This window comes from Fringilla coelebs (genome assembly GCF_963513975.1).
Source record: "Fringilla coelebs genome assembly, chromosome: 18".
Taxonomy (NCBI): Eukaryota; Metazoa; Chordata; class Aves; order Passeriformes; family Fringillidae; genus Fringilla; species Fringilla coelebs.
Window position 1 is genome coordinate 7,811,535 of NC_140044.1, and position 27,140 is coordinate 7,838,674.

The 27,140-nt window shown below is 57.8% G+C and overlaps 2 protein-coding genes across 2 annotated transcripts in view; both read right to left on the bottom strand.

Annotated features, from left to right (window-relative positions):
• Positions 1-3,218: 3,218 nt before the first annotated feature.
• On the bottom strand, positions 3,219-14,920 carry VSTM2L (V-set and transmembrane domain containing 2 like; the record flags this gene model as incomplete). Its single annotated transcript, XM_084218025.1, has 4 exons — positions 3,219-3,527; positions 6,096-6,146; positions 7,269-7,441; positions 14,812-14,920. 4 exons carry the CDS (start codon positions 14,918-14,920, stop codon positions 3,219-3,221), a joined length of 642 nt encoding a protein of 213 aa, XP_084074151.1.
• Positions 14,921-23,290: 8,370 nt separating this feature from the next.
• The window catches only part of CTNNBL1 (catenin beta like 1), a 47,318-nt gene continuing 43,468 nt past the window's right edge, over positions 23,291-27,140 (bottom strand). The window contains exon 16 of the mRNA XM_084218008.1: positions 23,291-23,536. Within this exon, the coding sequence (XP_084074134.1) occupies positions 23,448-23,536 (89 nt within the window). The 3' untranslated portion in view covers positions 23,291-23,447. The remainder of the gene's footprint in view (positions 23,537-27,140) is intronic.

The window sequence follows — 27,140 nt, forward strand, 5'->3', positions numbered from 1 at the left end:
TGGAAGCAAGCTCAGAAATAAAAAAACCAAAGCAATAAATTGATTGTGACATGGAACAGGCTTTGTGCATCACTGTTGGGGTGCTGGGTGAACATCCAAAACAAGTCTCTGTTGGTGGGCCCAAGGGCACTGCCTCTGCTGCCACATCCCTCAGCTGAAGTTACCTCCCCTTGCGTCCCTGGTTTTATTCAGGCTTTCCTCCTGTTTGCTTCTCCAGGGAAAACACAAGTCAGTGGCTTTTTATCCAGTAGGACAGGGCTGCAGGTCAGCTTTACTCTTTTTTAATATCTGTTCAGTGCTTAACGCTGGTTGGGTTCTATACAAAGGAGCCTTCAGAGCTGCTCTGACAGGGCAGGCAGGGAGGTGAAATACTGTCTTTGGTTTCCAAGCGCCCTTGGGGCTGGTGCAGTTTCCTGGGTTGTTGTAGCACTTGACAAAACTCATCCATTAGGTTCAGATGCTGCATCCAGTCTCGCTCTGCTTGGCTGTGCTGTGGATTCCAAGGACCCATCCTGCCCATGCCAAGGCTTGCCATTCTGCAGGACAGGCATGGGATTCAAGGGCAGCATTGTCCCATCAGTGCCCAGTGCCCAGGAGCCAGCCACATCACCCTGCCAGGGCTCTGGTGCAGCTGGCTGCACGGAGACACCCCCGCCCAGAGCCTGTGATTCACGGTGCTGTCCAGAGATTTTCCCCTCAGCCCCCGGCAGCAGGTGGGTGCTGGTGGCAGGAGAGGCTGCCCTGCCTGTCAGTCAGCGCCTCTCAGCTTCGTTATCGCCCTTGCTTTATTGGAGACTGAGTAAATTGCTTTTGTCTGAGGCAGGATAATGGCTGGGAGAGGGACTGTGTGGAAATGGCATTTTCATGAGGCTGGTTCCTCCCCAGCAGTGACTTGCATTTTAAGCTCAGCCCCTTCACAAGCCCTGGACTTTCCCCACCAGAACTCTCCTCCACCAAGCAGCCTCCAACACTCTGGGGTGGGGACCCCCAGCTCCTCCCACTCCAGCCACCCTCCCTGGGATCAGAGAGCAAAGAAAGCCATGTCCAGCCACCTCCTCCATGCACAAACCCAGCCAGGATCCTGGGGGACTGCAACACTGTGCTGGGGGCACAGTCCCACCCACAGCCCCTGGCACCAGGCACTGCTGAGCCACACACATGGATCTAGCAGGGTCCACTCCTCGACTCCTGCTCCCAAGATTTCCTATAAACTCGGCAAAATTAATCTCTTCTAATAAAACCTGTTATTGTTAAAGCTCACTTTCAGGTTTTACAAATCACTGTGCTGCACAGCAATTTGTTTATTCCCTGTTTGAGGTGATTTGCAGCCTCCTGTCCTCCCTAGCATCTCCCTGGGTCTTCCTTTTTCTCTGCTATGTCCTGTGTTTTGCTGCACTGGTGACCAATGCATCCCAATCTCTCTTCTTCCCCCAGCAATCCTATTCCCTGACAGAGAATTTGAGCATAGCCCCAGCCCCACAGCTCTGCCAGGGACTGCTACAGCACAGCCACCATTATTGGAAAAAACTTGCTGCAATGATTTACAGCTGCTGCCCTGCAGCTCCTGAATGTTTTTCTCCTGTGCCCTTTGCTCCCCAAGACCACAGTTCTCCAGGTGGCAGAGGTGACCATGGCTCCAGAGCCACCAGCCACCTCTGCCTGCTCCTGCCCCCAGCACAGGCTGACACCTCTGGTGGCAGAAAGAGCCACCAGCTCTTTCTCCTCATCAGCACAGCGAGGGGTGAGCATGATGGAGGTCCAGGAAGTAACAAGCTTCAAAGGAGCTGCAGGATTCCAGGCAGCTGGGCTAGGCTGGGTATTGCTCAGATTTGCTCTCCCACTGCAGAAGCAGAGCCAGGCCCCAGGGGCAGCCAGCACCCTGCTTTGGGGACCCCCACCTCCCCCCAGGCTGGAAATCTGGGCTGGGTGCCCAGCTGGGTGTCAGAATTTAACCTGGCAGCCCATCCAGCCACCCCACAGGACCCAGCACTCCATGGCCACAGCATGGAGCATCCCCAACTCCCCTGGGACCTTGCTGTATCCTGCACCCCTCAGGGCAGCAGCTCCCAGGCTGGGCAGGAGCTCCCCAGCTGCAGCTTTTTAAAGCTCTGAGCCCTCAGCTGCAGGGGATGACGTTGATGCCCACCCTCATCCTCATCCCCATCCCCAGCAGCCCCTTTTTACCCCAGGCATCGCCAAAGCCCCGTCCTCTTGCCGTGCCACAAACAGAGAGCACAGACTGGCAGAGGCTTCGTTTAAAGAGCTTTATTAGCTGCAGCAGGTCTGATGGTGGCAGGCTGGGGGGCAGCAGGGGAGCAGCTCGGGCCCCCCTCTCCCTCCCCACAGCTCCGGCCCCAGCGGCCGCGGTCACCCGTGGGGGCAGCAGGGACGGGCTCTGCTGTTCGCACTGCGGCACAAGAGCCCGTGGGCCAGACCCTGCCCGGGGCAGCGTGGTGCTGTGGCCTGGTGGGGAGGGATGCTTGACCGAGAGGGGGCCGAGAGCCGAGGGCAGCGGGATGGGGCCACGCTGGACGGGGCTGGCGGATGAGCGCCCCATCCTCTGTGAGATGCGAGGGGAGGAGGAGTGGTGGGTGCAAGGGGCCGATGGCACACCTTCCCAGGCACGCACGGAGCACGGGCAGCTGCCCGGCTGAGCGATGCCAGCTGTGTGCCGTGCCGTCCTTCCTCAGCTGAGCTCAGGCTTGACCTGCTGGGGGCTGCGGGGCAGGCAGGGGCAGGGCCGGGCGGGGGGGATACACACGGGCTGTAGGATGGAGGATGGAACTTAGATACGTACTGTGGGGCTGGAACCGAGCAACTAAACGGGGCAACCTACAGGAACAGGCGGCTGGGTCTGCGAAGCACGGGGGAGGGCAGGGAGGGTCCCGTGGGCAGAAGGGTCCCACCGGGCAGAGAGCTGGGACACGGCACAGCCCGCGGCACCACCCGCACAAGGCCGGGGGTATGGGGACCACCACGCGTGGGCACATGCCCTGGCCCCGGGCACAGCCCCAGGATGCAGCCGCGGCACCGACGGGCCCGGCTCCCGCCCCGCGCCGAGCCCGGGCACCGCCGGGCCCCGTGGGACAGGGAGGTGGCGAGGGGGGCCGGACAGGACGGGGCGGTGGGGCCAGTCTCTGGCAGGGGGTGCGGGACCCTCGATGGCCCCGCTGAGTCCGGGGCGGAGGGGGGCTCCGGCGGCCCCCCGCACCGCCCACCTACAGCACACAGGAGGCGTCTGCCGAGCGCTTCTTCAGCTCCCTCCCGGCTTTGTGGTGGTGGTGGTGGTGTGCGTGGGCTGAGCCCGGCGCGGCGAACTCTGCCAGCGGCGCCTCCGGCAGCTCGGTGTCCTGGGGGTGCCCCGGGCCCCCCGCCGCCTCCACCCGCAGGTACGCCTTCACCTTGTGGTGCCGTGCCTTGCCGTCGCTGGAGTCGATCACCCGGCACTCGTAGGTCCCCTCGTCCTCCAGCTTCACCCTCGACAGCCGCAGCTTGTGGGAGATGTTGCTGCCGACCACCTTCACCACCTGCGTCGGGGCAGACGGGCGGTCAGGGGGCCCCCAGGACTCCCCACCGCCCCCCAGACACCGGGGTCAGTGCCATCCCCGGCCGTGTGCCACCACACCGCGCCACCAGCCCCAGCCGGCGAGGCCAGGGTAAAGGCTGGTGAAATTGGTGCGGGGGGACCCAGCCCCAGCCCGGGCCCGCGGGATGATGGAAGCCCTGGCTCGCACCCGGCCACGCAGGGCTCAGAGATCGATGCGGAACCACGCTGGCTAATTAGCTTTTCTACCAAATTGATTCGCTCTCAGTATTTATCACCCAATGAAATTTAAGACTTACTCACTAGCCAGAGCCGCGGCTGCTCTGGGCTGGGTCAATAAATCAGATTTATAACCCACCCCGAGGCCCCTGGCTCTGTTCCCTATAATCACACTGGATGGCAAAGGCCGTTTTTCTACTCGCCGCTGCATTTGTTAGCTGAGGATTTTATGGTGTTTGGAAACGGGGCTGGAGAGGGGCAAACCCACCCCAAACAGCACAGGAGGCAGCGTGGGGACCAGGACCCCTCAGTGTCCCCTCAGCCCCTCACTGTGGGGGCATCCAGTGCTGGAGCAGAAGGCACCTGCCCACACGTGCGCATCCAAGCACATCCAAACACACCTGAGCACACACAGGCTGCTCACCCGGCTGCCCTGCACACCATGGGCTGCTGAGAGGGAGTTGGTGCCACAGGTCACAGCTAGGGCCACCCCAAACAACACCTCAGGGCTGCTCAGTGGCCATGTGCTGCTATGAGCCCCAATCCTGCATTGCTGGAAGTGGGGGTCTGGGGGAACATGGCAGGGGCAGGAGGGGTCAGGCCCTGGTGCAAGTGTGCCCAGGTGCTGAGACTGTCATGGGAAAGGAGCTTCAAAAAAAAAAAAAACCTCTGTTGGGAGAGCCAGAAGTCACTGAAATTAATGACTGGGAAATTTAGAACTAATAAAATAAAACCCCAATTTGCTGGTGGCACCAGTGGCCATGGAGCTGCTACCCAGCAGGTCACTGAGCCTCAGGAGGGAAGATTTTACGATGGCACGTAACCCCTGTGGCTCTGCCAGCACATGCAGGGCAGGGACAGCCCTCACTGCCCATGGGAATGGGGCAGAGCCCCTGGCACGGCCAGGATGGGCAGATTTGCTGTGCCCAGCCCCAGCTCAGCCTTGTGCTGTGCCATTGGATTCAAAGGGGGAAAAAATAAACCCAAACCCATCATGTTTCACTGCTCTTTATCCCTGCAAAGCATTTCCAGCAGCAGGTGTGTGTGGTGGGTAACACACAGCCAAGGGGGGCCTGGCACGGTGGCTCCTCCTTGGGATTTACATCCCCCCTCACTGTTTGGCCCTGCTGTTCGTTCCCAGTCCCTGCTGTTGTGTCTGTACCTCACGTTCCATCAGAACCACCCATGCTCATTTACCTCCTCCATTCCATAAACACTTAATGATCAAGGACATTTGAAATAACAACAAACAAAAGAGGTTTGAAGCTCCAGCCTCTCCCTGCTGGCTGGATCTGGAGGAGGCAGCAGAGACCTCGAATGATTCAAAATAAATCCTGGTTACACTCGCACACCCATCAATTCCATCCCAGCGTGCAATTAACTGCCTAATTATGCTGAAACATTCTCTGGTTGAGCTGAGAGGGAATGCTGGCCTCAGGATGGCTCCATGCACCCGCTGTAGCCCCTCCTGCCCCTGGAGCAGGGCCTGGGTGGGATGCAAGGAGCAGCAGACCCCCAAGGTCAGCAGACAGGGTCTGGCAGAGCCCAGGCTCTGGCTGCTCCAGCTGCTTTGCTGCTTTTGGGGCAGGGAGCCACAGCACCCTGGAGAAGAACAGATCCTGGAGGAACCTGCTAAGGTTTGGATATGGATTGTTATTGTCAATTAATCAAAGGGGACATGACCCCTGGAGGGGGATTTGTTACCATTAAGAGAACCATGCACTGATCCTGCAGGTGGGCACTGAAAGGTGATGCTCTCCCTCGGGAAGGGTTCCCCAGGGATGAGAGACTGATCCTGGGTGTGGGGGCACCCATCTGAGAAGCCACAGGTGCCTGACCAACCCCATTCCCCCTTGCTCACTCAGTGAAGGAAAATGGAAGTGCCAGGAGAGGCTGCCAGGTGACAGTGGGAAGGTTTCCAGCACTGCTGTGTCTGTGGCACCCCCAAACACAGAGCTCCCCAGGGCAGGGACAGCCAGGGGGGCACACACCTGGCAGCAGAAGGCCAAGAGTGTTTTTAGCTGATTTAACTGATTAGTGGCTCCTCATTCTGCTCACATGAGCCTAAAGGGCTTTGGGATGCTAATCCGCTGAGTCAATTGGATTATTTTATCCCTGGCATTAATGTGTCACTCAGATGCCGGACGAGGCTCAGGGTCCAGGCTGTGCCTCTCGGTGCCAGGGAGAGCAGGGCAGCCCCCCCCCTCACCCCAGCCACCCCCAGGACTGAGCCAAGGCAGACCAAGTTCTCCCACCCTGGAGTTCCCAGCCTGTGGCACTGGGACCAGCAGGATGTCCTGCTGAGCCCTCAACAACCATCACCCAAACTCACACTGATTTTTGTTGCCTCTTTCCCGGGTTCCTCTGGTGGTGATGATTTCAGCTGTGGAAAAAGCAGGGGAGGGGGAGACCAGAGAGGGAAGAGAAATGGTCAGCTCAGCCCACCAGACCCCTTCCCACTCCCAGGATGGCTGCCCCAAGGAGGAAGGAAGAGGGAGGAAGGGGAAGAGAGAAGAGACTGCCCAGTCCCAGCAAACCCAGGCACCCTGGGCAGATGAAGCCACACTGGGTACCCGGAATGGGAGGGACCAGCAGCAGCACAGCAGCCAGGGAGCATGGGGTGCTCACCCACAGGTCCCACTGCATCTCAGCTCCAGCTGCTCCCCACGATCCAGGAGCGGAGATAGAGCCCTGATCACTGTGGCATCACTGCTGCAGCAGTGACCCCTGTCCCTGGAACTCTGTCCCCATCACTGCCAGCCCCTGCCCCACTGCCACCACCCCTCCAGCAGCCACTGGCTGTGCATTCCCAGTGCCTCCAACACCCCTGACCCTGCCCACCCTCGACCCCTGGCAGCTCTCCCCCCATCCTGGCAGCACTGCCCTGAGGCTTCTCAATTTGTGGCAACACCAGCAGCAGCCCTGCCAAAGACACTACAATAAAGGCTCATTAAAATCCCCAAAGCTGTTTCCCATTCTTTGGCCCTTATCTCTGTGTGAACAGAGAGAGAAATAAAGAGAGGCTGTTTGCCGGACCAGTACACAGAGAAACAGGGGACAAGGGAGGGATGGAGGGTGCAGGGCCAGGAGGGATGAGCTGGTGATGAGATAGGCAAAGGCACAAACACAGCAACAAAGCCTCAGCCTGGGACGGGTCCTGGCAATGGGCCAGGCAGTCCCTTGGCTGGGAAGGACGGCCAGGACAGCCCATCCCCACTGTCCCTGGAGCATCCTCAGTGCAGCTGGACGTTGAGCAGCCCATGCATTAACTGCACCACAGGACCCCTGGCTGTTCTCTGTCAGAGCAGAGGGTGAAACCCTGCTCTGCAGGGCCGGCCAGCACCAGGGATGCTGCTGAGGGCTGGGGTCCCACCAAAACCCAACAGTGGCTGCAAACAAAGCCCTTCCCCATGGGAAATGCAGGCAAGAGCTCTGCCTGAAGGGCTCTGCCTGAAGGGCTCAGCCTTTCCATGCTGCCGTGGAGGAGGAGGACAAGGAGCATTACCTGACTGGAAGCCCACGTCTGTTTGTCCGTCCAGTCCTTGTGGTTGCGGACGTACCACCACTGGATCTCCAGGGAGTAGGAGGGGGAGCCGCTGCCGCGGAAGGAGCACGCCATCTCCACATCCTCACCCGCCTGCGCCGTCATGTCGTGCGGGGTCTCGGTGAAGAGAGCTGCTGGAGACAGAGTGAGGGCTGTGGGGGCCTGTGGGGACAGAGCCTGTCCTGGTGAAGGACAATGCCTCCAGCACACGGGCAGAGTCACCAGGAGTGCCTGGATCCTTCCCTGGCCAAGCAGACCCAGCCCCTACAGCAGAGCAGACAGTCCCGGCCATCCCCAGCTTCTCCTTTCCCACCCCATGTCCCCTCGCTACCCCCAGCAGAGGTGCCTGCCCCCCACCCTGGGCACTTTGCAAAGAGCAGTGTGGGGAAAGGGAAGGAGCAGGAGTTCTGCCCCCCTGCTCCCACAGCATCCCTCAGACCCCTGCCCCAGAACGAGTGCGGGACCTGCCACACTTCTGAGGTGAAGGAAATAAATAGAGCATGATCGCATCTCACTCAGATCAGGACATAACTGAAAAACAAATCCTCACTTAATGCGGCCCCAAACAGGCTCCCACACGCCATATGGTTTGCTTTCCTCGCTCAAAACAAATATTGTTCAGAGATGTAATTAGAATTCTTTTCATCTCCTCTGGAGAGACTGTTGTTCCTCCGTACAGACGGCCCCAGTGCGCAGGGCTCCGGCAAGCGCTGCTGCCACCATCGGTGCAGTGGCTTCTCCGTGGCACGGCACGGGGACAGCCCTGTCAGCCCCCTGCACGCCCCGGGCACTGCCGAGGCTGCCCTGTGCCTCCTCTCTTCACCCACCACCTCTGCTGCCGGCACTGCCGGCTCACAGCCACAGAGCAGGTCCCACCGGAGCCAGGGGAGCCCTCTGGGACACACAGCCTGTCGGGAGCAGCACTCTCTCCAGCCCTGATCCCTCTGAAAACCAATTATTACCAGCCCAGACAAAAAGTTAATACCTCTAATATCTCCCTGTCCCTCTGGACGCATGGAAATCCCATCCACTTATCGCTTTCCTTTAATCCATCTCAGCAGGGAACAGAGGAAAATACCCAGCGCTGGGGTTTACCAAGGCAGGGTGTCCTAGTGGGGTTCCCAGCGCTGTTCCCACATCCTGTTCACCCAGAACCTGGCACCACAGAACGTGGATTCTGTGCTGGGGCCTGGAGGGAACCCCAAGGGAACAGCTCTGGTGACTGAGGGTTGTGGGAGGAGCAGGGGGGGTCTTCTTGGCACAGGACAAAGGATTCTGTGCTCCAAGCCACAGCGGTGCTAAGGCTGTTGTGTCCAGTCATTACCCAGCACTCTCCCACCCATTCCCTGGCTGCAGCCAGGATCAGCTCCCACCCCACAGAATTCCTGCAGGCAGGAGCAATGGCCAAAGCCAGTGGGTCCCAGCAGAGCCTGCACCAGCCCCAAGCCACCACAGCTCCAGCAGTGCAGGGGTGGAGTGATGGCCTGAGGGCTCCAGCCAGGTCCAAATTGCTGTGAACACAATTAAAATCTGCTCCCACAGACGGGAATTTGGCAGATAAGCTGAGAAAAGGCTGGATTGAATCAAGCGCCTTCTTTCTTTCCGATTTTAATTGGGAAGCGTATGTACTAATTAACCCCAGAGCTCAGCCACCTCCAAGCACATCCAGAGGAGCAGAGATCCTGCAGATGGATACCCAGGGTCATCACCTTTGCTGGGGACGCATCTTTCAGATACGTCCTCCAGCTGCACCGTGTGCCCTCCACAAACTGTGGACGCCGTTTGTGCCAGCCCCGCCTGGACAGAGGTGACTCACTGCCCGCCCAGCCCTGCCCCTCACAGGGACACCTGTGGGATCAGGGTCCCCCCAGGCAGCCCCCAGGCTGGGCACGGACCCTGCACGGGGTTGGCCAGGCTGCCTGGACACTGCTCCTGCGAACACTGGACAAGTCACCAGCTCTGGCCACCGCCCTGTCCCCCCCCAGCATCCCGGTCCCTGCTCACCCCAGCCCCGTCCCTCTCCCCCCACTGACACTGGAGCCACATCCCCACAGCAGGAGGGAGGGAGGGGGGCACTGCTCCATGTGCTTTATGGCCTGCTACCTGTCATAAACTGAGAACACCAGGATCAATAAATCTTCCAGGAAATAAAAATCAGGGGAAATAAAATGAACTCAATGGGGAAACACAGATAAACAGAATTGAAAATGCCTGCTGGGACGGCTTGGTGCTCTCATAAACCAGAGCCAGACCTCTGTGGGCACCATCCCTCACCTTGGTCACGCTCTGCACAGGGAGGGGGCTCCGGCAGGGGGATGGGGCTGTGCTGGGGCAAGAACAGGTTGTGCATTGCCCCGAGGACCTGGAAATAACCTCACACCCCTGCTCCGTTCCCCTGCCTCGTCCGTAGGCCCCACGCAGCACAGAAAGCCCCAGCAGGACTGTGCCTGCTGCCTGCCATTCCTCAGCTGTGCCAGCTTCCACGGCCCCCACCACAGCCCCCACAAGGCACCGAGGATGACACCAGAGCAGCGTCACGGGCACCAGCCCAGGCTAATTGTTGTGTAAAGATGTACCAAAGGACAATGAAATATGCATTGGACACTTGCAAACGCCTGTTAATCACCCGGCCAGGGCAGGCTCCTGCTCCAGGAGGGATTCTTTCCCTAAGCCGGGAGTCAGAAGCCTCTTTCTCTACCCCAGCTCACTGGAGCTGCAGCCGGGCTGGTGAGGTGACAAGTGCCAAGCAGGCGGCGGGGCTGGGGCTGGCTCCGTCCGGCGCTGGGCAGGGACAGGGGCTGGGGGAGCTGAAACGTCCCTCTGCTCCTGCTCCTGCTCCTGGCCACTGGAGTGTCCATCCAGACCCTGCCCTGCGTCCCGGTGTGCGGCCGGCTCTGACCTGCGGGTTTGTGCTGCACCGCTGCAGGAAAAGCAAATGTGTCCAACAGAATCCACCACCACCGGCGCTCTCCCCAGGCACCCACAGCCCCTCCGACAATGTCCCCTCCCCAGACATCCATGACCTCCCCTGCACCCTCCCCTTCCCAGGAGCCCGCGGCTCCTGTGGCTGATGGACAGAGCGCCAGCCCCGGCTTCAGGGGCACCCTGTCCTGCCGGCAGCAAAGGCACCCGAGACACACCCCGGCACACGGACAGGGCAGGGACCCAGAGGCAGATGGACCCTCCTGGCTGCCACAGGATCCCCCAGCCCTTGGCACAGCCTGCCTGGGAAAGAACCATCCCGGGGGATCGGGAGGCACCCTCCGGATGGATCCAGAGGAGAGCTGGGCATTGCCCCTGTGCTGTGTGACCCACACTGTCCCCACCGCAGGGACACCGGCTCTGCCAGAGGCTGCTGCACAGGTCGGGCTGCAGCCTCGCTCCGCTCCCCTTCCCACCGCCAGGAACAGCTGTGGATGCGTCTCCTCCTGACAAGGCTGCGAGCAGGGATGCTGACCCCGGGGCGCTGAAAACACATCGCGGTGCAAACCGCTGCATAAACACGGCGTGACGGCCGCGTCGCTGCTGCGAGAGGGCAGGAGGCTCCGGCCCCGGCAGCCGAGCGGGCAGAGCACTCCGGCGCTGAGCGCTGCTCTCCTCCAGCCATCCGGCCATCTCCCTTCCCACGAGACGCTCGGGCTGGAGCGTCGCGGCCGTGGCTGGGGCCGGGAGGCTGCCACCACACGCTGGGGATGGCAGCACCATTGCTCTGCCCCTCTTTACTGTCATATGAGCAGCAGAAGGAGCTCAAATTTGCAGCATGTGAATTAAAAACAAAAAAAACCCCCACCTAACCTTGTGACTGTGATCAAGCCAGTGCTCACCTCACCAGAGAGCTGGAATTAACCTTGAAAACTGCAGATATTTTCAACAGTGTCCCTTCGTGTTGGGCTGCCCCAGCTCCTGCCCCCAGCGCTTCCCACTCCCCTCATGTTTAACCCCCTCAGCAAGAGTGAGGTCAGTGGTGAATGTCTCCAGTCTGGCCCCAGCTACACAGAGCTTTGCTGTGTGGGACTTGCTGCTCCCATCTGGTTCCTGGGGACTCGCAGTTCTCAGAAAATTCCCTCCCAGGGGGCTCAAGGAAGAGCTGTTATTTTATAGTATAAGTAGCAAAGCCCTAAAACGGCCTTTTTTTGACAGCTCCCCGTGGGGCTCCAGCAGTGTGTGCAGCCAGCCTGCAGCCACCCCTCGCTCTGGTGCTGCTCTCTGCCAGGGGATGGTTCCCAGCAGCCAGGGGAGGATTCTCAGCTGGAATCATTCAGTAGGAATGGGATGGGGCAGACAGGATCAGCCCCCCTGGTCTCACACCCAGCACCCAAAACATGAGCCACCAGACTGGCAACTGCTGCCGGGAGCTGCCCACAGCACACACAGAGCTGGTACCATCCCCAGAGCTGGCAGTGCCTGGTGCCCATGGACACAGCACCTTCCTGCCCAGCTCTGCCCAGCCCATCACTGCTGAGCTCATCCCAACCCAGCTTCACTCGGAGCACACCACACAAGTCTCGAGTGCACCCATCACAACCGAGCCCAGCCAACATCCCCGGCGCTCAGTCGGGCACCCAGAGCCGTAGGGAGGGGGCAGCCAGGCAGGAAAGGGCCCTGCAGGAGGGGAAACAGCCATGGAACAGAGGAGCTCAGAGAGAGCCTGAGCTGTCGAGGACAGGGCCAGGAAGGGCTGTCTGTCCCGAGCTGCACAAGTCCCACTCACACCATGAACCAAAATCCCAGAGGAGCCGTGAAGGGGAGAAGGCTCTGCAGGTGCCCACCTGGGCATCCATCTGGCCCCCGGAGCAGCCCCTGATGAAGGAGGCAGCAGTGCAGAGCCTCCAGCTCCCTGGCCCACGCCAGGGGCTCACTCCAGCCCTGCCGTGCTGCCCACAGCCCCCAGACCGCGCGCAGCCGTGCCGGCTCTTGGCCCATTCCTGCCTCGCTCGCGGGGAACGTTATGATTAAAATTAGCTGTCACTGTCCTAACGTAATAATTCCCAGTGTCTGGCCCGTCGTCTGTCAGCCGTTTCAAGGGAAGAGAAAACCCAGACGTTTGATGAGGAGAGGTGTCAGATGTAATTGCGTTGAATGACTGCACGAACAGCAGCAGGAAAAACACATCGCGTGGAGAATTCCCACCAGGAAGTGTGCAAAAATCCGGCAGAATGCAAAGTGTTTATGAAAGTAATTGATAGAATAATCACTGGGGTGTGCGGGAACGGAGCAGGGCAGCGCCCTGGGGAGCCGGGGCACCGCTCCCTCCAGCCTCCAGCCGCGGCTCTGCTGAGGCGAGGCGATATCGCCCGTACACGATGCCGGGAAGAAGCCGGGCTTCTCCTCCTCACGGCACGGCTCCCCTGCCCCGCTCCAGAGCCAGCAGGCTGGGAAAGCAGCTGGAGCTTCCCGGCCAGCGCACGAGAAAGCCGATGGCAGCAACCCAGCGTGCACAGGCTGCAATGGGGGGCATGAATAATTGAAGGCGCCAGCCTGAGAGAGGAGAGGAGAGAAGGGGGAGAGGCAGCACTGTGGGTAGGGAAGGGATGGTGGGAAGTAATCCTGCAGCTCAGATGCTCTCACGGGGCAGTTGGAGCCCATCCTGGCTCCATCCTTGCCAAAGGCAGAGCCTTTGCTGTGGCGGCAGGTAAAGGACTTTCTTTGATTGTGACTTTTCCCTCCCCAGAGCCGTGGCTGCCCTGCGAGCAGAACCCCGCTGCCCACTGTGGGGTGGCAGGATGGGGGAGCCGCCCGTGCTCCGGGGATGCTCACGGCCGCTCGCCGATGCCTGCAGAGCACACGCTGCTCCCGGTCAATTCCCTCGCTGCATCCGGCGCGGACAAGTTAAAAGGAAGAGTGAACACCCTCTGGGGCTGTGGCAGAGCCTCGCGGTGCCGTGGAGGCTCCTCCAGGCCTCCAGCACCGGGCAGAGATGGCGGCGAGCTCCGGGCGCTGCCTGCTGCGGGCAGAGCCTGGCAGGACCTGCCCGTGCCCGCCGGCCACAGCCGAACCCATCCCGCCGGCCACAGCCCCTCTCCCGCTCCATGTCTCCAATCTGCTGGACTCTCGTGGTGTGGAGGGAAAGCTGCACCAGCCAGTAATGAAATGATCAGTCTCCGATCTGCTAAACAGCGATTTATACAGGTTTTCAGCACACACAGCTTTTATCAAATTGGTATTCACCTACTGAACACAAATGGCTTATTATACATGACCCACTTATTCACTGCTTTTCAGTATCGTTAATAAAGGTTTCTGTTGTGATTAAGTGAGTTGCTGCAGAACTGCTCGAGTAGCAAGCTGTAATGTGGCTCCAAAGTGCGCTCGCCCTCCCAGAATATTTCATCTCCTTGCCTCCCTGTTCCCTTGCAGCAACCATTTCACTATTTATTTGCCTATTGCTGAATTTCTGTGGGGAGCAGCGGTGGCTAATGGAGGCTCTTCACCCACCTTTCCGTCTGGCATGCCAGCCTGACAGGTCTGGAAACTCTCCTGCTGTGAGCCCCCAATGCAGAGACTGATCAACCCTTCCCTGCCAGCCCAGGCGCTGCTGCGGGACACCACAAACCGCGGGGCACCTCACACCTGCCCCCCTGGCATGGCCCGAGGCGTCGTGTGCCCGGAGGCTCCTCGGGGCAGAGAGTGGGTCCCTCCGCACACGGGAGGCCCCGGAGCCGGGCAGGGGAGGAGCTGGCACACGGGCACCCAGCATGTCCCCGTGGTCACTGCTCGGGCTAAGATTGAACGTGCCCGCATCACTCCACAGAGAGCGAGGAGGGTCTCAGCAGCCTCCTCCGAGGGCGCTCGGTCCCCTGTCACCTTCTCGGTACCCACGAGGGAGCTGCCCCTCCGCCAAGCTCCTCACGGGAGGGTGCAGGACGCAGGAAGAGGCTCCCCTTCGCAACCCCGGTGGATCACAGCGGGGTCGGCAGCGCGGACCCGCCGAACCACCGTGCAGCGGAGGGAGCGGAGGAGCGGGAGGCGGCGGGGAGCCCCGGTGCCGAGACGTGGAGCACCGCACGGCGGGGCGGGCGGCGGCACCGGGAGGCGCACCGAGATGTTCACGGACGCGGGGTGCGGGTGGTGGCGGCGACACCACGAGACACACGGAGACGGGGTGCGGACGGCGGAGGGCACCGGGAGGCGCACCGGGAGGTTCACGGACACGGGGTGCGGGTAGCTGCCGGCACCGGGACGCACCGTGCAGAGCCCCCGATTCGGCAGCCCAGCGGCGAAGGCAGAGGCCGTTCCCCGGGTTCCGGAGACGGGAGCGGCGAAAAGCCCAACCCCATCTCGCTCCGGCTGCCCCCCGTTCCTCGAGCCGCCGGCGCGACGGACCGCGACACGGAGCTGCCCTCGGCGGCGGAGCCCGACCGGGATCCCCGATCCCCCGCACCCGTCCCGCTGCCCGGGCAGGAGCCGCCCCGACCCGCCGCCAGCCCCGCGGGGCACCGAGCCCCGGGAGCTCCCGCTACTCAGCCGCCCCCTTCCCGAGCCCCGGCCGCCGCCGCCGCCTCACCGCTGCCCGCCGCCGGGGCGTCCCACGGGGGGTGCCGGGAGGCGGCGCCGAGCTGCAGGTAGAGCCCCAGGTAGTGGAAAATCCCCAGGGCCAGGGCCAGGGCGCCCATCTTGCCGCGGGCGCGTCCGTCCCGGGGGCGGCGGCGCCGCCGGGCCGAGCCCTGTCCCCGGGGCTGCGCCGCGGTCCCGGCGCCGCCGCGCTGCGGAGCTCTTCCCTCGCGCGGAGGGCGCCGCGCGCCGAGGCGGTGCCGCGGCTCGCCCGGAGCCTCCCCCGCCCGGCGGAGGGATCCCGGCCCGCGCGCACCCCCCAAGTTTTTTTCCCACGGTTCATCCCCAAACTGCGCGGGGCGGGGCCGGACCCGCCGCGCCCACCCGGGACCCCCGCGCTGCCCCGCCGGAACACCCCCACACCGCCCCACCGCGACCCCCCCGTGCTGCCCCGCACCGCCGGGAATCCCCGGCACCGCCCCACCCGGACCCTTCCGCGCCCACTCGGGACCCCTCGGCACCCCCGGGGCCCCCCGTCCCGCCAGGACTCCCTCGCCTCGCTGGGACCCTCCGCACCGCACTGCAGGGACTGCCCGCACGGCCAGAGCCCCGCGGCACGCACAGGTCCCGTACAGGGAAAGGTCTCTCCCTGGCATCCCCGGCGGCCCCAGCCCCCGAGCCCCGCGGGGCGAGACCCCGGTCGCCGCCGGTGCCGGCCGGGGAGGCTTCAGCACCCGGGACAGCGCCCGGGGCAGAGCGCGGCTCCGCCCGCCCAGCCCGGTACGGCCCGGCACGGCCCAGTACCGCCCAGCCCAGTGCGATCCAGTTCATCTCAGCACGGCCCCAGCGTCTGCAGAGGCAGTGCCGGAGGGGCAATGCCCGGCGGGTGCGGTGCCCGGTGCTCCGGCTTCACTTCAGTGCCAGGGCCCATCTGGGGGCACTTGGAGGGGTTTTTGAAACGTTACAGGAAGAACAAGGACACGCGTCCCCACGTGTACCCTGATCGCTGTCCCTGACTGTGCAAGACTTGTCTCGAAAGGAAAGACCTACAGCTGGGGTGGGTTGCAAGCTCACAGGCACCCTCAGAGTCCAGCTGGAGCGTGGCTGGTGGCACCAGAGAGAGCTGGAACAGCCGCCCTGCTCCTGACACGAGCAGGATTTCATGGAACTGCGAGGATCCCCATGGCCCTTTGGGTGAATAAATCCTGAGGCCAAACCCACCAACACTTCCAGAGCTGCGCCTCACAGCAGGTCACAGCCACAGCACCAGCACCTGTGCAATTCCTACACCTCTTCTGAAAAGCCTAAAATTCACCAAGGGGCCCAGTGGTGCCACATCACTGTCCTAAACCCTGGCCTCAGCACCAGGGGAGGCACAAAGCAGGCGTCACTCACACGAGAGTATCTGCATGCAACAGAGCAATCAAAAGGATATTATGTGCTCTCTAGATAAACAGAAAAAAAAATCAGATTATTTCAGGTGTTTTCTGCCATGAGATGACGGATGTTGGCTGCAAAGAGATTCTTTAAATTGGATTTGAAAATACTGACTGTATTTCCTCAGCCTTCCCTTGGCAGGGCTCCAGAAAGAGTAGGGGTATTCTTCTCATTCTCCTCCAGCAAGGCAGGTCCCTGGCCAGGAGCTGTGCTGCCTCATACCTGCTTTACTAATCAATAATTAAAAAAAAAAAAAAAAGTTGTACCTGCTGCAGCATTTGCTGCATGTCAGAATAAAGCCTGGCTCAGAGCAGAGCATTGATCTCTGCCTAAGTTCATTACTCCCTCTGGAGTTAAAAGCTGAGGGAAGGAGGGAGCAGCAGTGACAGACAAATGGGCGTCACAGCCATGCCCGGCTGCATTTAGAAGTTCCCATGGCTGGTTGGGATCAGAGGGTCTCACCCTGGGATGGCAACAGCAGCAGTGGCAAAGGACTTCAGGTGTCCTGAAATGAAGCTGCCTGGAGCTGCTGGGCAAACACAGCCGGGTCAGGGAGCAGGGCTGGATCCTGACAAAGCAAAAGCATCAGAGCTCCCAGAGGTATGTGTGGAAGCAAAACCCATGCACTGAAACAGGGGGATTCATGTACTGAAGGATGGGGTTTGTGAAGCCCTGAAATAGGGGGTTCTTGCGCTGAAAGAGAGAGTTCATGTACTGCAAGATGGAGATTGTGCACAGAGTCAAGTGTAACAGGAGAAGCAGCGAAGGCCAAGCACTCGTGTGCTCCACATTTTGGGTGACTGGCCCGGTCTCGTGGCTGCTATCTGGCCCAGGTTCGATCCTCTGCCACTGGCCAGCAAGGGAATAAAGCCAAGCCCACAATGAGGTGGCAGCTACAAACTGTGCTTCCCCAGACCTGGCACCCCGCTTTGTGAACCACCCGCCCACAGGTGCAGCCAGAGCAGGAGTGGGAGATGTCACCCAGCGGTGACTGAACGTTCCAGGCATGGGCAGGGGTTCCTGGCTCCAGCCCAGCTCCTGCACCCCAACATGAGGGCAGCACATCCCCCACTGGAGGCCGAGGCCATGCAGCTGCACCTCCAGGGCTGAAACCTGCCTGTGCACCACCTGCGATATTTAAATCATGTCAGGAAGAAGCAAAGAGCATAAATTCCTCCTGGAGCCAGGAACACCTCCAGAGGCAGAGCCTGAATTAAGTCACATTTCCAGCAGATTTTCTGCCATCACAGTGGATGAAAAACGGGTGCTGGGGCTCTGCAGCACCCAGCAGACAGGGAAATGCCCGTGCCCGGGTCTTAAGCACGCTGGGAAGGTTTGGTTCTCCTCCCCAAATTTAATCCACCGGTGATGAGGCCTCGGGCAGGCGCTGCTGCAGGTGCAGCCATGAAACCCCCGTGTTGTGACAGGGATGCGGGGGGAGGTCACTCGCACACGGAGGCGGGAGCAGAGCCAGCGGCTCCCGGAGCCGAGCCGGCACTGCTGCGGAGCGGGTCCCTTATCTGCCCTCTCGTTATTGCTCTGAACAGCTGGCGCCGCCCTCGCAGGGCTTCTCTTTCAGCAGAACCGGCCCAGGGACTCGCTCTCGAGGGTGAAACACTCCTTATCTCTGCCAGGACCAGGTTCCTGCCCACTGCTCAGTTCTGCTTGGGGGGGGGCACTTGCCAGATGGAGGAAAGCAGCGGGCACTTCCACGCAGTGAAACCACAGAGATCCCAGAGGCACCACATCCACCGTGGTCACAGCTTGTGTGCCTGTGAGGCTTGCATGTGAATTCCCTGGGACATCTGTCCATCAGGAGAAGGCAGCCTACAAAGCTGGAGGGTGCAGTGGAGTTCCAAAGAGCTGGATGGGTTTGGAAGGGGATGGGGTTCAGCCAGATCTGCCGCACCTCACAGGGCACCAGCCTCAGGGGGACACACAGACCCTGAGGGGCACAAAGAACAACCCTAGGGACACAGCTCTAACCTGGAGCCCCAGAGGACCCCCAGAACGAAAGCAAGAGCATTGGTCCTTCCTGCTGGCTCCTGAGGGCTGCTTGTGCTCATTCCAATGCCAACACCTCATGTTCCCTTTTGACAGCAAAAGCTGGCCAGCAAATCAAAGAAAAAAACCTCAAACCCCAAACCCCAGAGCTGCTGAAGCACTGGGGTCTGCCTCATGCATTATTTTGAAATTTGAAACTTTAAGGGTTCATGCAGGGGCACCCCAAGGCTCAGCACTGAGCTCTCCTGAGGCCCAGGAGCCAACGCTCGAATTTGCGTCTGCCTGGGAGAGTGAATTGGGTTGTTCATCTCTCTGACGGGCAGAATAAACACCCTCCACATTGATACCGAGCTCATTTCTGATACTTGTTTAGGGACTTGACAATTCCTGTATAAAAGGATTTCCTTCCACAGCTGAAGTTTGACATTCCTGCATTATTGGATTATTTGCAAAGGTCTGCGTGAGCTGCAGGAAAACAATGCTCCCGCCAGGCAGCATTAGAGCCTGCTCCTGCACAAATCATCCTGGGCACAGCCAGCCATGGAGGCAGTGCAGGGAGGGAGCAGCCAGGGAGGCAGTGAGTGGGAGCTCAGGTGAGCCAACACAAACCACCCACCCACACCACAACAGCATCAAAAATAACAGACCCAGCAGGAGAGGGTTTTTGGACAGAGTGAATGTTGCTGAACACAGCAGCACCACCACAGGCTCCGTGTGTCAGGGCCAGCACTGCTCTTCTCAGTGGCATCACCTGGCTGGGAGAGCAGTGGGAGCATTTCTGGGCAGGGACACGCAGTGTTTTTGCCCCCCTGCCTGTTTTGGGATGGTCACAGCCTTGTGTCCCTGACCCCCACCCTGGGGAGCCCTGGGAGTCCCAGCACAGTGTGGGAAAGGTAGCAGGAACCCCCCACCCCCAGCACATAGGGGCTTTGAGACTCAAAGGCCTTTGCCCAGAGCAGCCCCTGCACAGGGAAGTCTCCAAAGCATAAAATTCAGAAGAAAATGACTTGAAAAGAATTATTTCTTCAGAGAACTCAAGCCCGTTTCCAGGCCATTAACTCCTTCCTCTGCAGAACCCACCGCCAGGTTCCTGATGGAGAGGAGCAATATCACAGGTGTCCGTCACTGCGGAACAGTTCCCTCTTTCCAAACAATTAAGCACCAAAAAAATTAAATGTAAAAAAAAAACAGACAAAAAAATACCACAAACCAACCAGCCCTTCCGCCTCCAAATAATTTCCTGCCCCAAGAGAAAAGCTTTCCCTGAGAGCAAGGCCTTAAAAGAAAAAAAATATTTTAAAAAATCAATAGTGTAAGTGACTTATTTCGCAGCTGATGGTTTGTTCCCAGTGCTGCCAGCCTCTCGCTGTATTTAGCACAGCCTCAGTCCCTCCGCTGGGATATCAGGAGATGTTCCTCAGCCATGATTTACACTCATTTCTCCCCGTTTAGGGAGGCTCAGCCGGGAGCGCAGCTGAAGATGGATTTGGACACACAGTGAGGACGGTTGGTGCCTGTCTCCTGTGGCCAGGGGGAAATGCCATCAGCTCCTGCCACTCCCAGCAGGAGGAAAACAGCGCTTCCACCCTCCCTCATACTGCCAGCACAGGGGCTCCCACTGCATGGATGGTGTCACCATCCCTCTCCCTCCTCCCCCGTCCCCAGGACTTGCCCCAGGATTTCCCCAGCCCCAGCCAAGCCCAACCTGGCCTCAGCCCAACCAAACCCCACCAGGGCAAGCACCTCCATGGGGCAGAGGAATCCGATGACCCCACAGACTGAGGACAGCATCTCCCTCGTCCTTTGCTGCTTTCCTGCTTTTAAATCCTACTCTGGTGCTCAGCAGCCTCGTGCACCTGGTACCGAGCCTGGATCAGTGCCCTAGCAAAGTCCAGATGTCAGGGTGACAGGCTCACCCCTGCCTGCAGCAGCCATTGCCCACAGCTGGTCTCAGCCTGGAGCATCCCCAGGGTCAGAGCTCCCACCACTGCATCCCGGGATCCTGCTGCAGAGGGATGAGGCACCACGGGTGCTCTGCTGAAGAACACCCTCCCAGCTCCTTTCCCCTAGAGGGCAAGATTCCTGCTTCCCATCACCAGAGTGCCCCATCCATCATGTTCCCTCTAATCACCTTCTCATTTACCTCTTTAGTCAAATCTGTTTACAATCAGAGACGAGAGAGCACGGCCCAGGGAGGGGTACAATGGGGAAGAGTCTGTCCCTGCACATTCCACTGCCCTGTGCTGAGGCTGGCCCGGTACCCTGAGAGCAGCGTGGGCAGGGGAATGTGGCTCAACACAATGAGGGCTCACAGAGGAGCCAAGGCCACCAGGCTCCTGTCACCAGTCCCTGCCATCACTCCCAGCAGCCCAGAGTCCCACAGGTGCTGCATGTGGGTTGTGCCAACCCTGCACCCTCTCCCAAAGCCCACATTTAGCTCGAAAGCCAGCAGTGATGCTGCTGTTCCAGGGCCACAGAACCAGCAGGGTTAAAGCAGGGCACAAATCCCCCTGTCTGCAGCCTAGGGATGCTTCCTCAAGGAAATCTGTTATTAGCTCCACCTTTTAATCCTCCCTCAATTACAATAACGTCATTCTCCACAACTGCCAAGGCTCGGGGTGCCCATCCTCACACCTCCAAGGCTTTTCTGTGCTGCTCAATATGACAGCACAAATGAGTTGGCTAGGAGCAGCACATTAAGCTGAATAATTACCTTAATTAATAACAGTGTGCCCAGGTGGGCCCTCAGCCTATCCCACGGACCAAGGCAGAGGATCCAGTGTTTCCCAGCAGTGGGGTGTGGGGCCAGAATGTGGGTGCATGGCAGGGCCTACTGTGATTACCAGGATCAAAAATGACTAGGCTCCTTTGGAGCAGTGGGGTTCCTCCCTCTGAAAGAGCTGGGAAATTAGAAGAGAATAGTTCGTCATCCACCTTGTAAAAGCCTGATTTGCAGGAACCATCGCTGCACAAATTCCTCAGCAACATCTGGAGCACCCTCATCCATCACAGGGACAGTGGCCGGGCTGGGTGGGATGAGCACACTGTCATTCCCTAATCCCACACAAATTCTTCTTTCAGCTGGGGAAGACAATACTCATGGCAAGGCACTCCTGCTCCCCAAGTGCAGAGGGTGCAGCACCACGGCCCTGAGAACTGTGACGGACAGTGCAGGGGTGGCACCAGGTCCCCAGCCCTGCAGAGGGAACACCACCTCACCTCACAGGACGTTGCTGAGCCCAGGCCCCACCATAGGCTGTGCCCGATCCTTCTCCTGATCCAGGACAGCAATGACTGCTGGCAGCTGGAGCAGTGCCAGGACCCTTTCCTGCTCCCCAGGGAACCCACTCACCACACCACCATGATTTTGGTTCCTCCAGCCCCTGTCCTTTGCTGAAAGAGCTTCCAATGGGAGTTCACTGGCACAACCCCCTGTGGCAGTCACCGACATTTCACTCCCAGCAGATGCTGCAGGAGGTTCTCCCCATCTGAGAGGAGTCAATTCAGAGAAGGGATCATGCACTGCACACCCACAGCAGCTCACCAGCTGTGCATGGAAATGATCACATGTATAAACACACGTGCAGCAAACAGCAAAACCAGGTTTAAAATGGGCACTCAGATTTATAAACTTACCTTGCCCTTAGGCAGTTTACTGAAGTTTTCTCAAGACCCTCCCTGCCCTTTTCTCCCCCATATACATGGCCCCACTTCTCACCTGAAGCTGTTCCACATTCACTTTCTGCCCTGCCTCAAACTCTGTCTGAGATCCCTCCCTTTCTCCTCAGCTCCTCCAACACAAGCACAGTGCGAGGGGACAGCCAGTTATCTTCCAGGGGAAACCAGAGACCAGCTCTGACCACAACTCCACTGATGTGGAAAGGGAATAATTCCCAGAATCAAGGAAAAACCTAAACACGCCTGAAAGCTAAAGGAAAAAACACCTCTAAGGAAGCAGATTGAAAACAGAAGAAATAAATTTTGTGCACAAGTTGTGCACAAAAAAAATGTATTTTTGCAGCTTTTTGTGGCTGCTGAAGCCACGACTTCCATGCTGATGCCCTGAACACCAGTGTTCAATAGCGCCAGGCCAGCAGTGCCTGTGCAGTCAGGATTGAAGGAAGCCTTTAAGCTTGCCTGACAATGCATTTTTCTTGGAGATAAAAAATGAATGCTGCCAGCATGCAAATCTCTCTAAATTAGGCACGGCCCAGCTTGCAGGAGCCACGATGGCTTGTGATGACAGTCATTAACTTCAGGAGCAGAAAAGAGGATGCAGGAAAATATCCTCTGCTACTTCCCATCCCAGCTGGTAGTCCCAGATCAGGGAAGAACTGGAGTCTGGCACAAGACACCCAAAACAACAGTGTGGTTGATGACTATGAGCTGTGGCCCCTTCCCCTGGGGCAGGCAGGGCCATCCCTCTGCTCTTGGGGACTTGCTGCTGCTCCAAGAGCCAAGCTCCCTGTCCAGAAACCAACACTGGTTTCCTACTGAACAAGCATAGCCGAGAACCAAAGCTGACTGTGAAAGCAAGGCAATGGAATTTGGGCATGTCACTGCTTACCTCCTCTCACTCTTAGTTCTGGGTAAAACTCCAATGGATTCATCATTCACTCTTTTCCCTCTTCAGGAGGGAACAATGACGAGCCTGTGCCAGAACCTACTTTCAAGTCCCACTCACCTTTGGGAAGATGTAACAGGAATGGCTGTTGTGGCCAATTCCTGGATCTCGTCTGCCACTGAAGAAGGGATGAACTGGACACACACCACCACCTGAGCTCCCTGGTTCCCATCAGAGCAAGGGTTGTACATTTTCATTAATGGATCAGGCTGGAATAACCTGCCAACAGTCTCTCGAGCCAGGCAGGCTTCCTCTCTGCCCTCCCTGCCACACATACATTTGTATTGTTTCACACTGATCTTTGGCAGCTTGATTTAGGGGGAAAAAGATAAAAAATATGAGAACCTCATGCTGGCTTTGTGCTGGATATGCAGCTGCAGCCCCACTCACAGAACACTGCTCAAATAAAAAAACAGCAACTAAAAAAAAAAAGCAAACTATCTTTAATATCTCCCAAATCCCATTTAGAAGCAGTTTCATAGAAACATCACTTTGATCGTGCAGTAGAGGCTGGAGGAGGGGCAGGAGGAGGGAGGACTGGCGCCACATCCTTGTGGGCAGACACAGAGGTGTCTCCCAGGGCCTCAGAAATTCTCCAGCAGATCCAGGATCCGCTTCTGCTCGCTCTCCCGGAACTCCTGGTTCTTCCCGTCCCCGATGTTCTCCGCGTACTCTGCAGAGAGAGAGAGAGCAGAGGGACACAGGCTTTGAGTGCAACAGGAACAAACAAAGGGCCACAACTCCTGCAGACACCACAGAGGAATCTACACCCACACTACTGCAAACAGCCAAATGGGAATTAATGCAAGGAGCATTGATGGTTTTCCTGCCCATCCCCAGGGTCAAAGCTTTGCATAACAAACACCTGCTGTCACGCATTAAAGCTGTTGAGGCAGACAGATGCAGAGAACTCCCTGCTCTGGCCCAAGCAGACAGCAGCACCCAGGAGCACCCATTTCCTGGCATGGGAATCACGGCATTATGCCCAAGAAATGCAAACAGTACCATAAATCACTGCAAATCACTGCTTCCTAGGTCCCTTTGGACACTGAGTGTCATCAGGGAAGGTCAGGTACCAGGGTCTGTGACAAATGTCAATCATTCCCAGCCCTGGGTTTAACCTGCCTGCTGTCCAAGCATCCTGAAGGAGGATTTTTGCCCAGGAGACCCCAGTTCCTCTGTCCTCTACCCATTGCTTTTAACCACACAGAAGAAAAGCCACCAGTTCAGATTTAACTACAAACCAAACTGCTTGTCATCAGGCAGAGGACACCAGACCTGACCACAGTCTTGCCCATCCATGCACACGGCCAAACACCACAGAACTAAATATTCCCTCTGTAGCTCTCCTTCCTGATATTCATTTGGAGCTGGCAGCTCTCATCCCCTGCCAGCTCCCTCCTTCCTGCAACCAGAACCTGCATTTTCAAAGACGGTTTAAAAAGAAAATATGAAAAGCAAGTTCTGAGCTGCAGAAGCAAGGAGCTGAACAAATCTGAGGAATCAGGAGCAGGCTGATGGTTAAGACAGCACTTCCCTGCCTCCGCCTGCTTGCATTCTTTTCCTTCTTCCAAACAAACAGAACAGCTTGTATTCAGCACTGAATGGTAAGTTGCTGCAGAAAGTTTGCTTTAATATTTATACATTTAGCACAGCTACACGCTCTGAGCTCCATCAAAGCCTTTGTTACAGGAGCACTGAAAGCAGTGAGGACAGGCAGAAGTTAGCTGATGTGGGAGTCTTCCCTCCTGTGTGTACACAGACACACACACACTCTCTCTATCTCTCTCTCTCTGTAAAAGCAGTAGAGTTCTTCATGAAGCCTCTGGGAAAAATATTTTTAATATTTATAAACTGCTCCGGTACCTGTAACATGAGCAGGTGGTAATGCTGAGGTTTGCTGCAGATGAACCTGAGCTGCCCACTGTCCCAGCAAAGGGACCAGCTCAGGGCAACTTCTCTCAGTGGAGGAGATGCTCTCCACAGCACTTAAAAGCAGCTGAAAGCTCCTAAGAGGGATTCCTTGCAACTCCCTGTGTATGGACTGATTGCTGCGAGGCAGCTCAGCCCTGCTGCGGGCTTTGGGCTGCGTTGGGGATCCAAACCTCAGGCAGGAGATGATCCCAGTGCACAGGGATGGGGTCCCCTTCTTAGCTCAGGCTCCCCTGTCCCCTCAGGCAGTACCAGAGCCTGAATACTGGGGCTGGTGGAGGAGCCAGCTCTGTCCCCAACAGCCCCTTCCATGCTCCATCAGGGTAAGTGCCTCTGGAACATGGCAGTGGATGTGAATGCTGGAGTTTACTGCAGCCCAAGGGCAACACTTCCCACCTGCAGTGGCCTCTCCAAGCCCAGGTAAGGGACAGCCATAGTCTCCAAGCCTAGCACAGCCACTAGCTCTACCCCCAGCTGTAAGGATGGCCAGACTGCTTGGACTAGGGCTCAAGCAGGAAGCTACTGAGTGCCACTAATGACACTGCCCTTCCTTTGTACCGGGAGATCACCCAAACAAAAACAAGACACAAATTCTTCTTATCTTGTCCAAAAGCTCAGCATTTCTCCTTCTAAACATCTAGGCTTTGTAAGACTAAAACCCCTGTTATTTTAAGGCAGAATGTTTACTGGGTTATGACAGCTGCTAATGCTCATTTGAAGCATTAGCAGCTTGAAGACACCAGATAAAACCCCCAGAACCAGGCTTAAAAAAGTAAATCTCCAGTCGAGATTTTATGTATTTACTTTTTTATTTAAAATTCCACCACTTCACTGAGACCGCTAAAAAAAAAAATCAAACGTAAGCCGCTCCTGCCAACAGTTAACTAGAGCTTACACACTGCTGTAGCTACACAAAGGGAAAGGGCCCAAGATTGGTTTCTGCTTCATTAGACAAAATACAATGGTTACAGAACAGTAAAAATCAATTGGGAAATACTGAGGCTTGTAATGGATATTGGAAGCTCTGGAGCCTGCACAGATGGAGGCACCATGAGCCAGACTGAGCTCCATCCTCAGAGCACACTGACCCTTCCTTTGTGTTTACCTGTGCTAACAGGTTTGGGCTGGAATGTGCAGCAGACATTCCACATGCCCAGCTCCCAGTGTGCCTGCTCACCTGACATCAGGTGTGAGGGGGGGCATCAGCAGGAGCAGCTCTGACAGAGCTCCTGAGGTAGCCAGGATCAATGGCTAGTCCCTCTGGATCAGTAAGGAACAGGGAGATTTGCCATTCCAGAGCCAAGTATCACTTCAGAGAAGCCTGTGCCTCACTCCATTCCCAATGACAGATGGAGATCAGGCACCTCCCCAAGATACAGACACTGCTGCCATCCCCAATCCAGCCTCCATCCCCAAAACACCTCCCTAGCCAAGGTACACACACTCATCTGTTTTCTTCCAAAGCATAAACTAACTGTCCTGTTGCAAGAAATGCTTGATCTTCCAGAAAAAGGAAGTGTGGGAGGACTGGTCAGCCTGCAGAAATGCATTAATGAGCCTCCCGTTATTCCCTGCCCACTCCTCCCCCTTGAAAGCTCTACCATAAGAAAACAGTCTCGCTTCCTTGCTTGCATCGTAAGTAATTCTGAGCCACCCCAAGGGATCCATCAGCTGTCAGGTTGCCAGAGAAACATGGAGAATATGTAGGCCATAAAAATCAAACTAAAAACTGAGCACCTAATTAGTATGCAAAAATAGAAAATAAAAACTGAACAAGAGCAAAACACTGAACGAAAAGTAAAAACAAACCAGTCCTCATCTGTCCTGAGAGCAAGTTGGGAAGTAGCCTGGAAACATTCCAGCCAAGGCTCAAGCTCCTGATCTCTCAGTCACTTGCAACAGTCTTGTGCAGCTGACTCCAGTGAAGTTTTGGAAGCTCCTTGCTGGCCCCTGCATCCCAGGAGCACACTGCAGAGTCCACACCCAAATCCCTGTTCCAAGCCCTTGGCTTCCCTGGGAAGCTGTGTCCAGGGAAGTGACTCCTTCAGAGAAGCAGGTGCGTGCCCCTGGTGCTGCTGCTGTTGTAGGCTGGTGAATCTGCGCTGACTGCACATGTGGACACAGGTGTGTAACTACTGAAATGCTCAAATTGCAGAGCCCAGAGTGCAGCTGAGCCCAGCGCTGCTCCTGCCTCCCAGGTACCACCGCAGGACTTCACAAGAAATTTATCCACTAAGAAATTTATCACTGAGGTTTTGATTATTGTCTCTAAAAATCTCTAAAACCAGCAAGTTTAAGAGTTGGGGAGAGCTGCAGTCAGAGCCCAAACTCTGTACCCATCCCTG